This window comes from Euleptes europaea, chromosome 5, assembly GCF_029931775.1.
Source record: "Euleptes europaea isolate rEulEur1 chromosome 5, rEulEur1.hap1, whole genome shotgun sequence".
In the NCBI taxonomy this organism is placed as follows: Eukaryota; Metazoa; Chordata; class Lepidosauria; order Squamata; family Sphaerodactylidae; genus Euleptes; species Euleptes europaea.
Genome location: NC_079316.1, coordinates 77,054,128 through 77,070,993, shown reverse-complemented (window position 1 = coordinate 77,070,993; position 16,866 = coordinate 77,054,128). Strand labels below are relative to the sequence as shown.

At 45.4% G+C, this 16,866-nt stretch overlaps 1 protein-coding gene across 1 annotated transcript in view; it reads right to left on the bottom strand.

The window, feature by feature from the left end:
- DPYSL4 (dihydropyrimidinase like 4) overlaps positions 1-16,866 on the bottom strand; it is a 36,452-nt gene that overhangs the window by 9,897 nt on the left and 9,689 nt on the right. Inside the window, exons 3-10 of the mRNA XM_056849624.1 lie at positions 16,329-16,513; positions 15,043-15,207; positions 13,123-13,184; positions 12,938-13,018; positions 10,562-10,630; positions 8,865-8,985; positions 5,058-5,214; positions 1,509-1,650 (exon numbers count right to left, since the gene is read on the bottom strand). Of these exons, the coding sequence (XP_056705602.1) occupies positions 1,509-1,650; positions 5,058-5,214; positions 8,865-8,985; positions 10,562-10,630; positions 12,938-13,018; positions 13,123-13,184; positions 15,043-15,207; positions 16,329-16,513 (982 nt within the window). The remainder of the gene's footprint in view (positions 1-1,508; positions 1,651-5,057; positions 5,215-8,864; positions 8,986-10,561; positions 10,631-12,937; positions 13,019-13,122; positions 13,185-15,042; positions 15,208-16,328; positions 16,514-16,866) is intronic.

Here is a 16,866-nt window from a genome sequence, read left to right as displayed (position 1 = left end):
TCAACAGCCTTATTCCAGATCAGTCCCAATTTATCTGTTATTCACAGTCCCAAGTTATGCAGGACAGTGATGAGGCCCAACAGGTCTGACTTGTGCTAGGTAAGAATATGTCCAAAAATCTTCCGCAATCCCTGGCAGGCACGTAGGATTCTTTGACAAATGACTCAGTGTGGAAAGAGTTCCCAGAAAAAAGAAAATCCAGCTAATACCACCTAATCCATCTAACACCACCTAAGAAAATCCACCTAATACGATCAGCCAATGTGGTATAGGGGTTAAGAGCGGTGGTATAGTGGTTAAGAGTGGTTAAGATCTGGTGAACCGGGTTCAATTCCCCACTCCTACACATGAAGCCAGCTGAGTTACCTTGGGCTAGTCACAGTTCTCTCCAAACTCTCAGCCCCACCTACCTCACAGGGTGTCTGTTGTGGGGAGAGGAAGGGAAGGAGATTATAAGCTGGTTTGATTCTCCTTAAAAAAAGTTAGAGAAAGTTGGCATATTAAAACCAAGTCTTCTTCTAATGATTCCAGTCAGACATAATGTGAAACCACGATTTATTTTAACTATGGTTAGTTTGTGAAACCAGGAATGCAGCTTGCAGTGATCATTCAAATCCTCAACAAATGCAGGTTTCATCCTCTTGGCTCCCTCTCCTGCAGAAACCCAACTGGTATCCCAGTGGCACTGTGGTGAGGGTGAACAAGTCATGATTAATCCAGAACGTCTGCACTCATAGGCCATGCAAAACCATACTGCTACACCACAGAGTTAAGTGTAGTTTTCATTCCACTGCAGGCAAGTTCCACCAGGCCTATGGTTGAGGAGAGCCATGATTTTCCATTTATGCTGGCCTCCCTATGTTCCCCCACCTGTATGTTATACTGACTTTCAATCTGGTGTTGTGGGGATGCTGGCGGCTCCCAGGCCTTACAGTGGATCTATATTCTGAAATAAGTGCCACATGCTTATTGTATTTATTGATGTGTCATGGAGATGGAACTTATTGATTAAAATTGAGGTTTTTATTGATGTCGATTTTATTGTACATGTTTTTATGAAATTCTGTAAGCCACCCTGAGCCCGGCTTTGGCCAGGGGAGGGCAGGGTATAAAATTAACTAAATAAATAAATAAGTAGCAATTTTAGATGGATGGTGCTTTGCTTTGGGGGAACAGAAGAGGCAATGATTCCCCATCCGAGCACGGCAGACCTGCTCTGAAATGCTGTGATTTTTGTAGCAGCCTTTATTTTGGGATGGGCTTAATCCGCCCAGCCTCCATTCTGGGACTGGTATCTCCCAAAGCTCTTGTGGGGAAAAACAAGTAGGACCCAGAAACAAAATCTAGCCTCCTTTGAGGTAAAAGGGGAGTGGCCCATGTTTAAGCAATCATGGTACCCATAACGATAACTATCCATGCTTTTGCATGCCCTATGAGCAGAGCCGTTCAGATGAACGACGGCAGGAGGGGCTGCACGTTCATAACACACTACATTCTGTTGAACTCACCACACATTTTTCCCAGATGATGGACATTCGCTCTTCAATGCCATTCGTCCCTTCTGGAATGAGGGTGAAATTATCCTTTCCAACCGCCTTCTGGGCCGTGGTGAAGGTACAGTGAGCGCTCCCTACCACCTGAAGATCCCCACTGGGGAAAACAAACCATCCGTTAGGATCAATAGGGCTCTTTGTCACATACACAGCCGCAGGCCAAGCCACACATTCTGAAAGTTGCATTCCCCGGTTCTTGTAAGTAAGAAGAGCCAGTAATTCAATACACAAAAATGTGTGTATGGTTTACAGGAGAAGGCAATGGAGGCCGAGCTGCCGGAAACAAGGATGCCAAGTTTATATTCATAATCAACTCTGACTCTGTCGCTTTCACCGTTGCATAGACTTAAGCAATACAAAGTGACAAGGTGAATGTCATAGTGTTTTCAAGTCTGAAAAGGGAAAAAAAATAGCTAGTGCCTGTCAGGGCTGCCATCCAAAATTGGGTGAAGAGAAAGCTGCATGACCACAGGCACTTTTAACTGGGTCTCCCTCCCCCCGGCCACAGTGGCAAAATAAAAGTCCCATGGTGCCTTAAAATCTAATGACGTTTATTTCAAAATGAGCTTCCTTGAGTCACAGCCCACTTCTTCAGATACCTGAGGAAGTCAGCAGTGACTCATAAAGGCTCATACTGACAAAAATGCTATAAGTCTTTAAGGTGCCTGGGGCAATCCTCCTCAAAAGCCCCACCTCTCAAACAAACCTTGTGATTAAGGTCTCACGCAAATCCAAGTGATTGTCAAGAGCTCATGGAAATCCCACGGGACATTCTTCAGTCCAGAAGGCAGTTGCCTCAACACCTCCCTTCCCCTCTCGCCACAGCCACTATCGTGCCACTGGACTTTTATTTTGCTACACCAGACTAAGCAACCCTCCACTGATTCAATCTCCATCCCTGCCAACGATCGTCCATTGAATGCCTGAAAATTCCTGTTTTGGTTCACCCCCCACCCCCAAGCGTTCAATGAAGTTGCTGAAAAACACACACATGAACGCATGAAGCTGCCTTATACTGACTCAGACCCTTGGGTCCATCGGAGTCAGTATTGTCTACTGAGACTGGCAGCAACTATCCAGGGTCTCAGGAAGAGGTCTTTCACATCACATCATCTACTTGCCTAGTCCCTTTGACCGGAGATGCCAGGGATTCAACCTGGGACTTTCTGTATGCCAAGCAGATGCTCTACAAATTGAGCCACAGTCCCTCCCCTACATACAGAGAAACCTGCTCTCTCCCTTACCAGTCCCCATTTCATGAGTAATATTGTGGTGGGGAAATAACTAGCAGCAAGGAAGGGCTCATTAAATAAAATGAAATGACTTGAAGGCTAAGAAAACCACAGTTCCCATAATCCCCGGCAGGAAACGATGGCCGACTGGAAATATATTTGTTTGCATGAGTGGAAAGAGAGGCAGGAGACAAGCCGCTCCTGCTTTCTATGCAGGCACATTAGTAACAATATTTGGAATGGCAACAAAAAGGGCAGCTGTATAGTGGCTCATGACACAACAGGTGGGGGATTCACAACCCACTTGAGGGTCCTGACTCATATGCTGAAAACCACTTGTCTCGGCTGATCCATAAGCAGCTTCCGTATACAGCTGTCACTGAGTTGGATCTGATGACATTTTGGTACCCCACACCACTACTATTGTATGACTGCTTAACAGAGCGCACATAAAAATCCATCTCTTTGATATATCAAAATGTACCACTCTGATTAAAACTACACTATTTGAAAAATCTGTTAGTGTTGTGGTCAACAGTTTGCATAGTCAGCTTGAGACGGGGTACATAAGAACATAAGAAAGGCTGTGCTGGATCAGACCAAGGTCCATCAAGTCCAGCAGCCTGTTCACACAGTGGCCAACCAGGTGCCTCTAGGAAGCCCCCAAACAAGACATCTGCAGCAGCATTGTCCTGCCTGTGTTCCAAAGCATCTAATATAATAGGCATGCTCCTCTGATCCTGGAGAGAATCTGGGGTACCACACAGAATCATGGTGTCTCAAAGAGTGGCCACCAGGGTCCTTTCATCATGTGGCCAGACACTGAGCCCTTTCCTTCTTCCACATACAGCAGTGGAAGACTTTCCCTCTTCAACTTGTAGGAAAAAGGGTTTCAGTAAGTAACATTGGGAGTGAGAGACCATTGCGGGGACAGAACCTGGGGTCTCTGCTAGGGCTGTTGGAAAAAAAATTCGGTATAGTTCGGCTTCGGCAAAATTCAGCCCGTTTTTATTCGGGCCGTGCCGAAGTCCGAACTCCCCCGCTTCGGATCCCCGGAAATTCGGGGGGATCCAGAGTTCGGGGGGAAATTCGGCCCCCCGTGCGCCTTCAGGGTGCTTCCCTGAAGGCGCGAGGGGGCCCTTTAAACAGATCTGCGCCTCCCAGCTGGGAGGCGCAGATCTGTTTAAAGGGCCCCCCACCCGCCTTCAGGGAAGCACCCTGAAGGCGCGTGGGGGACCCTTTAAACAAGCCCCTCTGCGCTGTCTGAGCAGGCAGCGCAGAGAGGTTTAAAGACCCCCCTCCCCCCCTCCCGGGACTCCCCGGAAGGCAGGTGGGGGGGCTGTCAAGCGCCTCTGCGCTCTCTGCGCAGAGAGCGCAGAGGGTTTCCAGACCCCCCCCAGCCCTGCCTGGACTCCCGGCAGGGCTGGCGGGGGGCTGGCAAGACCCTCTGCGCTGTCTGCGCAGGCAGCACAGAGGGTTTCCAGACCCCCCCCCCCAGCCCTGCCGGGACTCCCGGCAGGACTGGGAGGGGGCTTTAAATAGATCTGTGCCGGCCGGGAGGCACAGATCTCTTTAAAGGGCACCCCGCCCCCCTTCAAGGGGCTTCCCTGGAGAGGCGCGCGGTGCCCTTTAAACAGATCTGTGCCTCCCGGCCTGGAGGCGCAGATCTGTTTAAAGGGCACCCCACGCGTCTCCAGGGAAGCTCCCTGAAGGCGCGTGGGGTGGGGGAAAGGGCCCGAATCGGCCGAATTTATTCGGGAACACCCTGAACTCAGCCAATTTGGCTCCCCGGTTCTCCCCCCTTTTTGAGTTCGGTTCGTCCGAACCGAAAAACTGCCGAATTGAGAGAAATTCGGCTGTTTTTCGGTTCGGCCTGAACCGAATCAACAGCCCTAGTCTCTGCCCCCCATTATGGTTCCCCCAACCACAGCCATACAAAAAGCCACCTTTCAAAATGATGACCACATGAACATGTAGACACCAGAAGCCAAGCCACAGTGGGTGACTTCAATTGTGACCATAGCTAAAGACAGAATACAGATCTAACCCAATACACCCTTCCCAGAGGACAATCCCTTCCTTCTGTGAAGTTGCTACAATCAAAAGACAGGAAGAAATCTGGCACAGCGGGAAACCAAACCCAATGAGTCATGAGGGCTACTTGGAAAGTTCTTGCCAGGAACAGTCACCAGTTCTTCTAAACACTGTGTTAGAGCCGCGGCCTCTTGTATGAAAGTTCCACAGGCTAATGTTTCCATCTTGCAGAACTTACCATGATAGCAGTGAAGTCAGATAATCGGGGGTCATCGGGTCTGGGCTTATGGGAGGAGATGTAACGAAAGCTGCTGCTTTTGCCCAGTTCTTGCTCCAGTAATGCGAGCCATCAATGCCCAGGCTGGCTGTGATTGGCTCTCCATAGACAACTGTTCCTAAATCAAGAAACAGCAATCATGAGAATCCTTGCGGAAATAAGCAAAAAGGTAAGAACTTCACTGGCGGAAAAAAAATGTCTAAGATGCAAATCCTTCACATGAAGCCAGCTGGGTGACCTTGGGCTAGTCACAATTCTCTCTGAACTCTCTCAGCCCCACCTATCTCACCAGGTGTCTGTAGTGGGAAGAGGAAGGGAAGAAGATTGTAAGCTGGTTTGATTCCCCTTGAAAGGTAGAGAAAAACCAACTCTTCTTCTTCAAATCCTGGAATGAAGGCAAGAACTAGATACTATGGCACATGCATAGCTGGCCCTCAAAATAGCAGCCCTGTGTTTCCACCCCCATTTTCTCACAGTAATAGCTAGACACACAAATAATATAGTGTGGCACCATTACACTGTGAGTTTCCCCATCTTCTCAAGCATTGGAATTCAATAGCAATATTTCTAATGAATTCATCTCAGTTAACCTCCGTTTAATGAGAGCCAGCTTGGTGTAGTAGTTAAGAGGGGCGGACTCTAAACTGGAAAACCGGGTTCGATTCACCACTCCTCCACATGAAGCCTGCTGGGTGACCTTGAGCTGGGCACTGTTCTCCCAGAACTCTCTTGGCCCACGTGGAGGCAGGCAATGGCAAAACCACCTCTGAACGTCTCTTGCCTTGAAAACCCTATGGGATCGCCGTAAGTCGTCTGTGACTTGACGGCACTTTCCACCACCAACAACCTATGTTTACGTGATGCCTTTCAATGTATTTTTTTTAAAGAAAAAGCATCACAGAGACAAGGGAATTTTTAGTACTTGTCCAAGCACCATTAGGCTCTGCATTTCAACTGTCCTACACAACCACAGGTAATTGGTTCTGTCTGCCTCATAACAAGTTGATCCTAAAACCACGGTCACATATATCCTACACTCTTGCCAATATGCCATTCAAGGGTGAAATGCAGTAAGGCTTCCACAGTTCGGCCTCCTGAGAATCCAAACTGTCACTAAAAAACAAGGTTTCTACCCCTCATGAAAATAAGCTTGGACATTTGATCCATGCTTGGTGAAAATAGCTGGGGGCTGCTCTGTGATGCCCCTCTACATGTCCAAGCAGATGAAGACTAACAGTGCAATCCTAAAGAGAGTTACTCTAGCCTAAACCCATTCATTTCAATGGGCTTAGGCTGGAGTAACTGTGCACAGGACTGAACTATAAATTATGCAAAACTAACCAACCTACTCAATTTGTTCAACGTTTTCAGATTGCAAAAATCACTTTTCTTTGTGTAAAGGGCAGGTAACATTGGCAGATAATCTGTATTAAAAGATAAAAGAATATACATAGCACCCCACTTTATACACATGCCAATAACCAAGGACTGATGACTAGAGAAAAGAACCCTGTGCCAATTCACCTCAATGCCAATTCTGGGGAGAAAAACTGTTTTAAAACTGTACGGCACTGATGAAGACAGCGGCAAACGTGGGACAAACCAATATAGAAACGTAGATGTGGTTACAAGAACAGAGAGCATGCAGGGCCTTTCACAGAAGATGGCGTTTCTTGACCTCAGGGCTGTTAGATTTAGGACTGAAACTAAAGAACATCTGACAGCTCTGCAGGATGCTGCCCACAACACCTTGGCCTGTCATGTCTGAAGATGCTCAACCAATATGAAGAAATTTCAAGACAGTTCCCAAAAGAAATTTTGAATGCTTCACTAACGCTGAAGTGTGGTGTACTGGTGAGGGTGGGTACCCAAAGGTTGGGTGGAAAAGAACTCAACTGTGTACAGAAATGTATTTATTTTAAGGCGCTAATGTCACTATTAGAAACATTTCAAAAATTACATTAGAAGAAAGCACAAATGGCAATTAATACAGTTTATAGACTGAAACCACAACCCAAATGCATTTCCCCCCCCTGGCCTTCGTCGGTGGTCTAATAAAATCACTTATTATGTACATATATACATAATGCAACAGGTTATGACAACATTAAAATAGTATTGAAACAACCCAGGTTATGTGTATAGGGATGTATTCCAATTTGACTCTGTGCCCAATATACTGTATAAAATTTCAAGGTGTGCTTACCAGTATCAACCTGATAAATGGTCCATTTATCTGGTTGATACTAGTATGCACACCTTGTATGGAAGGCTAATACAGTCCAGAACAGAATGCAATCCATGGCAGTGGGCTGTGTGCAAGAGAAAAGGGAGAATGCTTCTCTCTGTCCATACATTTGTATCCCACCCTGCCTCCAAGAGTGACGTTTGTGGTTCTCCCTACCTTCTTCCTCCCAACAACCCTGAAGGTAGGTGAAGCTGAGAGAGAGAGAGAGAGAGACAGACAGACAGACAGACAGACAGACAGACACTGGCCCTGTGTGCTTTAAGGCTCAGTAGAAGCTTGAATTCGTATCCCAGGTCCTAGTCAAAGGCTCTAACTACTATACATCCTGCCTTCTATCATGAGGCCCATATTAGATTCATTGCACCCCTGATCAGTGAATTCCCAGATAAGCCAGTAGAATTCCTGACTAAGAGGCTCCTGATGGGTGAAACGCCACACTTTTCACTCCCAACAGCCAAATTCTGTGCCATCACAATTAAAATTCGCAAAAATAGAATGGAAAAATTACTAAACCGGGCTATACTTTTAGAAATATTTTGTTGTTAAGTTAAATCTTGTGATTTGTTTTAATATCCCACATTTTAACATCATTAGTCTTTTATCTAATTTTGTAATTTATACTAGTTTTACAGTTTTATTAAGTCAGACAATTTTATGTATTAACCTTTGGCTGGTCAAACAGACCGTATCAATAAATATATATACAAGCCTGCCTCTGTTCTGAGATGCTGCTTCTACCATCTAAAAACAAAGCAAGCATGAATTTTCTCTAAAATCCTTGCTTTTTCTCATATGCAAATATACAGATTTTTTTAATCAACTAACCAACTAAAACTCATATGACTGAACAATACCATTTCTTTGAGTGACAGTCTTAATTAATTTTCTTATGACCTACAGTCAAGGCAATCAACATTCCACCTATCAGTGACAGTTTACAGAGTAAACTCTGTAGCATGTCTGTATCTCCTCCTGCCTGATGCACACTGAACAAGTATTTTGAATGAGGAGACACAACTGAGATGCCATTGTAGTCATACTTGGTTGCAAATCGCTATGGACAAAATACATCTATAGGAAAAAGACCGGATTGATGCTTCCAGGTATCTTAAAGGCAAGCACAGCTATTTCGATTCAATACAAAATATTTAAAAGGCACAAGAAGCATCCCCGGGGAGTTATATAAAGGGTTTTTAGTGGAATTGCTTCGAAGGATCATGCCATATGAGCCAATTTCCCAACTAATGCAGATGCCATATTGATCCTGGGAAAACATCATATGTAAGGCAGCATTGATGTGTAGATGGGAGGGCATGATCTTTCATGTCAGTGTGCCAACCCCTTCAGGTTCAGCTGAGCCCCAATACTGTTCAGCAGAGACTAATAACCAAAGACAAATGTTCAATTTTGAAAATCTTCAAGCCTGCTGGAAATCAGTTGAGCTACAAACACATGACTTATGCAGACAAGAGCATCTAGAGCCAAGTTGCTAGTCCTCATTAGTAGGAAAGGGCACTTACCTTTTCGCTTGGCTTGTGCTATGACATCCGCAGCTCCTTTGCTCATGACTTTTGTGACATATAAAGGGCAATTGGCTTGTTTTGCTATGGTAATAGCGCGGTACACAGCCTCCGTTTCAACCTGGGGAAACACAAAGACACTCAGGACTGTGCCTTCAAGGCATCCCTTTTTAACTGAAGGGGCATGCCTAGTCATCATACTCCATCTTAGGCAGATCATGAGAGGGTGGGCAGGAAGGGTTGCATCAGTGCCTGGCTCTTGTGTCCCCTTCTTACATGTCCAGGGTAATGCTGATCACCACTTTGTGGACAGGAAACAATTTTCCTCCAGGCCAGATTGGTCAGGAATCCTGGGGTTGTGTTTTTTTGTCATCTTCTGGGCATGGAGTAGGGGTCACTGGGTGTGTGTGTGGGGAGGGGAGGTAGTTGTGAATTTCCTGGATTGTGCAGGGGGCTGGACTAGATGAGCCTGGTGGTCGCTTCCGACTCCATGATTCTAGGAGCATCTAGAATGGATGATTGAGTCTCCATCACACCATTCTTCCATCACTGAATTTAAGGCAGCATCCAAGGGATTCCAAGGTATCTCCCATACAGGCACAGGCCACACACTGACCTGCTCAGCTTTAGCAAGTCTGCAACATCATGCACTTTCAGATGATTTTTGGCTTGAGTAGTTCTGTTTATTTCATTTTAGATAAGCCCAAGATAACTCTGGAGGTTAACTATTTAATAATGATTTATGTGCTGTATTTTGATAAGACCCAGAGGGTTAGAGAAACAAACCCCCTAAAGCTTTTAATTTGTTACTAAAATGTTACTTTTATTAATGTCATCCGGTTTTGTGGTGTTTCATTTTTTGTTTATTTTTTTTTGTAACGGCCATTGGCCGTATGCAGTAAAAACTGAACAGGACATAAAATCATGTACCCACATTAACTTGTCTTCTGATGAGTGATTCAAGAAGAAAAATTGGTTTTTATATGCCGACTTTCTCTACCACTTAAGGCAACATCAAACCGGCTTACAATCACCTTCCCTTCCCCTCCTCACAACAGACACCCTGTGAGGTAGGTGGGGCTGAGAGAATGTGACTAGCCCAAGGTCACCCAGCTGGCTTCATGTGGAGGAGTGGGGAAACAAATCCAGTTCACCAGATTAGCCTCCCCCGCTCATGTGGAAAAGTGGGGGAATCAAACTCGGTTCTCCAGATCAGAGTCCACTGCTCCACCGTTCTAAAACACTACACCACGCTGGCTCTCCGATATATAGTATGACCCTTCCTAGAATTTACCATTAACTCAAAAGAGGAAAAACACTTATTTGAATACTTCCTCATTTAAAAACACACACACACACTCTGCTGTGTACATGGAAAGTTAGTACATCAGACTAGGTCATAGCTTTTTTCACTGATGTACTTGTTTCCATATGTAGAGATATTTTCGTATACAAACATGATCCCTGAATTCGGTGTGAAGTGGTACAGGTTTAGGTGGACTGTACCATGTGATATTCCTGAATGTGTAGTTCAACGCTTGGCCTTGCTTACCTTCATGTGAAGGAGCTTTTTGCAACTTACACATTCAGCAGGTGGTCCAATAATAGCGACAATTGAGAAGTTGACACTCAGCAACATTTACCATCTAATTTTCATGTATCATATAAGCAATTTCATAATGCTAACTTAACATTACCTCTTCTGGATGACTCAGCACGTGACCTTCTGGACCAGTAATTCCAAGATCCAATAATCTTTTTTGCTCCTAAATTAGTAAAGAGATATGGGAGAAGCAATAGATAAGCAACGCAACCGATATACCCTGAAGTGTCATCTGAAACACCAGAATACGAAACATGCCATCTACACTCATGACAATTAGAGCAATTGTGTGAGCAACTCAGCAAGACAGCAAATTGTCTTGGGGAACCTTCATCTGTTTAACCATCGCATTTTTATGCTTTATTAGGTTATACAGAAAGGCAAAACGGCCAAATTGCAAAGTTGCTGTAGGAATCCTTGCTTTAGGGCAGAGGCCTTGATATGAGACCAACAAAAGGAAAATGATGCTGCCATAAGAGAAATGCCATTTTTCATGTAGCTCTGACAGTCAGCTTCGCCCAGTTAATTATGTACTGTCTTTTGAACATCCATCTTTTTCTTCGACATCAACATTGCATGATGCTCTTTGAAATTCGTTCTCTCGGGACAAGAAGCTTGTGACAGGCAAAAGAGAGTCACACGGGGACCCCTCCCCAAGAAAAGCATGAGTGGCGAGTCAGAGGTTTGAGGTAGGAGGGGGAACTGGCAAAATCACCCCACCCTTTGTTAGTGAGAGCTTTCCACAGGATCCACCCCTAACGGTTTGGGGACATGTCACTAAAGGCATCCTAAAACCTGTCCTATTCTGGGGAAGCCTCTGATTTGTAACTGCGGCCTCTGTTGCAACTGATACGCTGCCTGCCTATGACTCTGAAAAACAACTGGTCACGTTTGCCGAGATCTGTGCTGTACAGAGGCTGAGATGGGCAAGATGCCAAAAAAGGAGGGGGGATATTTAGTCTTGTGTTTTTGAGGCAAACGTCTCACATCCAAACATTCTTCCCAGCCATAAGATGAAATATTCTGACAGGTCATACATCTCCGTACCTGAGTTTCAAAATCATGTAATCTTTTGTACGTAAGGCTCCACCACCCTGAGGAATGAGGGTGGGATATGAATGTAAACAATAAATAAATAATAATCTGATTGTCCCTGAAGCGCTCTGGAGAGGTTTGTCCTATGTTGCTCTAGTTCTCCGCAAATGCCCTTGAATGTCATCCTCGGGGCTCTAATATTGTCATGTGGAACATTTTTGGCAAGCCCTCTGAAGGCACCAGACTGTTGTGGACTGGATCATGTTGCTTAGATGTGAACAAAAATTCTCAAATCCCAAACACACCAATACCTTCAGAGGACCTTCTGAGTTGGCAACCTGATACTATGTGAGCACCCTGAGTATCAACATCAAGGCTATCTATAAAAGTGCACAGAAGAGACAAACGCAAATCCTCCCAGTTATAAAAGCATCCAAAACACAGAGGTTTCAAAGTCTATACACAGAAGGCGGACACACACGAGCAACAGTCACATAACCACATTCAACTGCTTCCCCTACCATGCAGGCCGGAGGTGGGGGAAGGAGCGGCTGGGGCAGGAAGGGGGTGGGCTACGCATGCATGCACACATGGGGCCAGGCATGGAACTGGGGGAAGGAATGGAGAGAGAAAAACCAAGTGGGCGGCCAGCCCCGCAGAAAAAAAGAGGGAGAGCAGCAGCTGGTACGAGCTGAGGGTGGGTGGGCAACTGCACCTGTGCCGCCACAGCATTCCTTCTCCCCATGTCCATGTTCCCCATGCCCGCACTAGCGCCCTCCCCCCCCCCAAGATCCGGCTCTGCTACCACGGGGAAAGCCATTTGTTTAGGGTATGCCAGGTAGATCCAGACACTTCTGTTGGGTTCCTGTCAACTGCCCTATATCTCCTTCTATATCACTGATTCTCACTGGGTGGAACAGAACCCATGAGTGGATTGCCTTGTGGGAGGTATGATACCCAAAATGAATGTGAGGAACAGGGCACTTGAATTGTTCCAGTTTGAAGTCAGAGACAACCTAGGACCCAGGTATTTAATTTCAGAGTTCATTGGTAGGGCTTCCACCATGAGCCCAGAGCAGAAATCCTGCCTGGGAGTAAGTCCTCCTGAATAAAATGGGACTTACTTCTGAGCAGATTTGCTTAGGATTGCTCTTTAAGGCACTTGCTGAGGCTTGCCAGTATCAGCTCGAGAGCAGCTAAAGGTGCTCACAGTAGATCCTTCCTGCACAGGGTGCATCCAAGGGTGACATTATCTGAGGGAACCATCTGTGTCTAAGAGCCACCAGGTTCAGAGGAGAGGGGAGATGAAGGAGCAGGCTTCTAAGGAGCTGCATGCTGAACCATCTGGCTACTCAGGCTTAAGAACTTGGCCATCGGGAGAAAACAAGCCATCTATTCTCGTAGCGTTAAGTGAGCCCCGAAGCATTTACCCTACCTCATCAATGATGTCTCCATTTTCAGCATGCACTTGCGCAATGGCCCCCAGATCTCGAATAATGCTGAATATCTCATACATCTGTCAAGAAGGAAAGGGGGGGGGGGAAATCACAAAGTCTTGGATAAAGTTTTTCTTTTGAACTACCAAAGTGAGCTTGAATACTAGTTTTATGTCTCCGTTACCTGAGCATCAGTGCACTGGAGTTTGTCTTTATATGCCATGAAAACAAGAAAGGAGTTCACACCTGAACAAAACCAGAAGGGAATTAAAACCTGCAAGATCACTAGTATCCAGGCAATGCATTCTGGCTAATTAATGTTCACAGTTGGTGAACGTTTAGGCTTAGATGAGACAAATGAAGCTGAACCAAATCTGTGCTACAAGACCCAAGTTCGATTACTCAGAAGGAAATCCTACTAAAAATCAGTGGTGTTTACTTCTAAACAGAAGATTTAGGATTAGCAATCTAAACAGATGCAGAAATTGGAAGAGCTGGGTGAAGTCAGATGTAATGAAACTCCTTTTAGAGATACAAGCACCACCTCCTGCAAATTCTGCATTGTTAATATATTTTGTTAGCAACTCTTTAGGTGTGAAAAGCACAACCACTGAAAAAGCCACAATATGAAGGGGTAGCCCTGAATACTGACTGTTTTACCCAACCCTCCCCCGCCCCTCGGTTGATATTCTGCTGCGATATTGGTCTGTGTCAAACCAGTATATCTGAATGACCCATCTATACTGAACAATACTATCCATTGCCATTTTCCCTCCAGTACCAAAACACAATTGGTTGGGAGCCACCATGTGCAGACGATTCACACCGTAACACTGTAGACCACTCTACTATGAGCCCATAATGTTGGTTTTGGATAGTTTGGAGCAGCAGCCATCAAGCATTTGGCTGTATGACTTCCTGTGTATTATTTCCTCACACTGTTGATTTGGACCACCTCTCCCCATCTAGTTTCTAATCGTGTTATTAGAATGTATTGCAATAATTAAGGAAATATGAAAATGTTTAGTCTGGAGAAGAGGAGATTGAGGGGGGACATGATTGATCTCTTTAAGTATTTGAAGGGCTGTCACTTAGAGGAGGGCAGGGAGCTTTTCCTGTGGGCAGCAGAGGATAGGACTCACAATAATGGGTTTAAATTGCAGGAGGAAAGGTACCAGTTGGATATTAGGATTTTTTTTTTAACAGTAAGAGTTGTTCGAGAGTGGAATCAGCTACCTAGGGAGGTGGTGAGCTCCCCCTCACTGGCAGTCTTTAAGCAGAGGCCAGACACGCACTTGTCAGGGATGCTCTAGGCTGATCCTGCATTAAGCAGGGGTTTGGACTAGATGGCCTGTACGGCCCCTTCCAACTCTGTGATTCTATGAAAAGTTAGAATGATAGGAGATTTGTTAGCAATTTTTTCACAAGATGTGCTCCCTAGCTAGATGACTTCTTTCTGTTCTTCCTTGTATTTGAGCCACTTTATTCTCCTATAAAGTTGTGTACAACACCCCCATCTTAGATGGATGCTTATGTGGGAGACTTTCTAGGGAGCAACTTGAATGCTTCCTAGTGACGATGGCCCCCAGCAGGCTCCAACTGGGCAAATGCGTAGGGATGGGATACCAAGAGTCCAAACCCCAAAACTAACCCCTCATCCATGCGGCAGTGATCCCTCAGCAAAGCCCTGTATCTGGAATATCTCCTTCCCGGAGCCTATTCCCTTTTTGTGATCTGAGAAAGGGTCCCTTTCCTCCCAATCTCTGCCTGTCACACCACAGGATTTGTTTCACAACGCTTAGGCAAATCTGAACCCTCAGGTTCTCAGAGTCAAACACAGCTTTTGATGACCCAGGCTACCAAAATCAGAATGCAATTCCTTTATTCAGAATAGAGAGAGTGAATTCCTTAGCTCCGCCCACTCCCTTTCTTTGAGCTTCCCTCAAAGATTAACTCTTTGTTCGTCACAATCCACTATCAGCATTGGCAGCAGTTCTTACAGTCATACTTCCTTAAGCTTAACTATTTCGCAACTAGAGAGCTACAACATAACCACAACTGTTACTCACTCAAGAGTCCCCATAAAAACTCATTACTGCCCTACCTTTGTCTTTAACAAGAGCCTCCAGCTCTTCTTTTATGCTCTCGTGCCAGCGGGTGATATCAATGTGCAGAGAATAATCGCAACAGGCCTTACTGTCAGCACACTCTCTCCATTGATCATAGGCAGTCAGGAGGTTTGCTCCAGATTCAGGGAAAACATGGTCAACTGGAGGAAAGAAACCAACAGCATCAGCAAGAATTTAACTGTCTGGCATGTGTAAAAAACAAACCACTCAGTTCTCTCTTCAAAGAATAAGTACCAGGGTGTTTTTAATGACCATAAATGTATTCAGGACAACCTCCTTACTCAAATGATGTCCGGAGGGTTGGGGAAGTGTTTTGAAAAAAGGACATAGGAGTAATAGCTTACGAGTCTATAATGAAATGCAGATATGCACATCTATATATAATTAAACAGGACAGAACTTGGAGAAGGAGGAGGAGGAGTTTGTATATGCTTACTTTCGCTACCTGTTAAGGAGGAGAAGGAGAATTAAACCAGCTTACAAGTGCCTTCCCTTCCCCTCCCCACAACAGATGCCTTGTGAGGTAGGTGTGGCTCAGAGAGTTCGGAGAAAACTGTGACTAGCCCAAGGTCACCCAGCTGGCTTCATGTGGAGGAGTGGGGAAACCAACCCAGTTCACCAGATTAGAGTCTGCCGCTCATGTGGAGGAGTGGGGAATCAATCCCGGTTCTCCAGATTAGAGTCCACCGCTCCTAACCACTACACCACGCTGGCTGAACAATGTGATGCATACGTCCGAACAAAAGAGCACTAACTCATGTGACACGTCAAATAACCCAGTGTTGTATTGATGGTTAGAATGCTGGACTGGGGAGACTCAACCCTCTCTCCCCTCACCCCCATCAGGGAGCAAGGTGACCTTGAATCAGTCCCTTTCTCTCATCTTAACCTAACCACAACATTCTTGTGAGATAAAAAGGAGAATGGGATAGCCACAGGAAGGAAAGGGAGAAAATGGATAATCATGGTTTATTGTATCAGGGCTGATTTGGCCATATGGCCGTATGGTTAGCTAGCTACACAGTATCACAAGTGGGCTTGTTGTAAGGCAGTCATGTAACCACATCATTGGTAGACTCCGTTCACTCTACATGTTCTCAGCTAATGGACTTAACATGTAAATGTGGTCCTAAGTATTATCTAAATGGCATGGAAGCAGGCCAGTTTTTTTCCTGATTTGCCATGGAAAACTAGAACACTTTGCAATGAATACTCAATGACACTATTCAGTACAGCTCCAAGCCAAAAGATGGTTACATACGTATCATGGTGGTTCCTCCTGCCAGAGCTGCTTTCGTGCCTTGATAGAAGTCATCAGCAGAAGTCATTCCCATCATGGGCATTTGTAATCTAGTGTGTACGTCTATTCCACCGGGCATAACTAGCTGGCCATAGGCATCCACTGTTTTTATACCTCCTGGGACAATCAGATTTTCCCCAATTTGTCTGAAAATGACATTAAGAGGGACATTTTCAAATGGCAGTGGTATTAATGGAGATGTCAAGGTTATATGTCCTAACCTGGATGGCCCAGGCTAGCCCGATCTCTTCAGATCTCATAAAGTAAGCAGAGTCAGCCCTGGTTGATACTTGAATGGGAGACAACTGAGGAAGTACAGAGTCACTACACAGAGGCATGCAACGGCAAGCCACCTCTGAACATTTCTTGCCTTGAAACCCCCACCAGGGCATAAGTTGGTTGCGACTTGGCGGCACTTGCTGTGTGAGTAGAATGCATGTAGGATGCATGTGTAGAATGGGGGAGAATGAGCTGTAAATCTACTCTACAAATCCATATG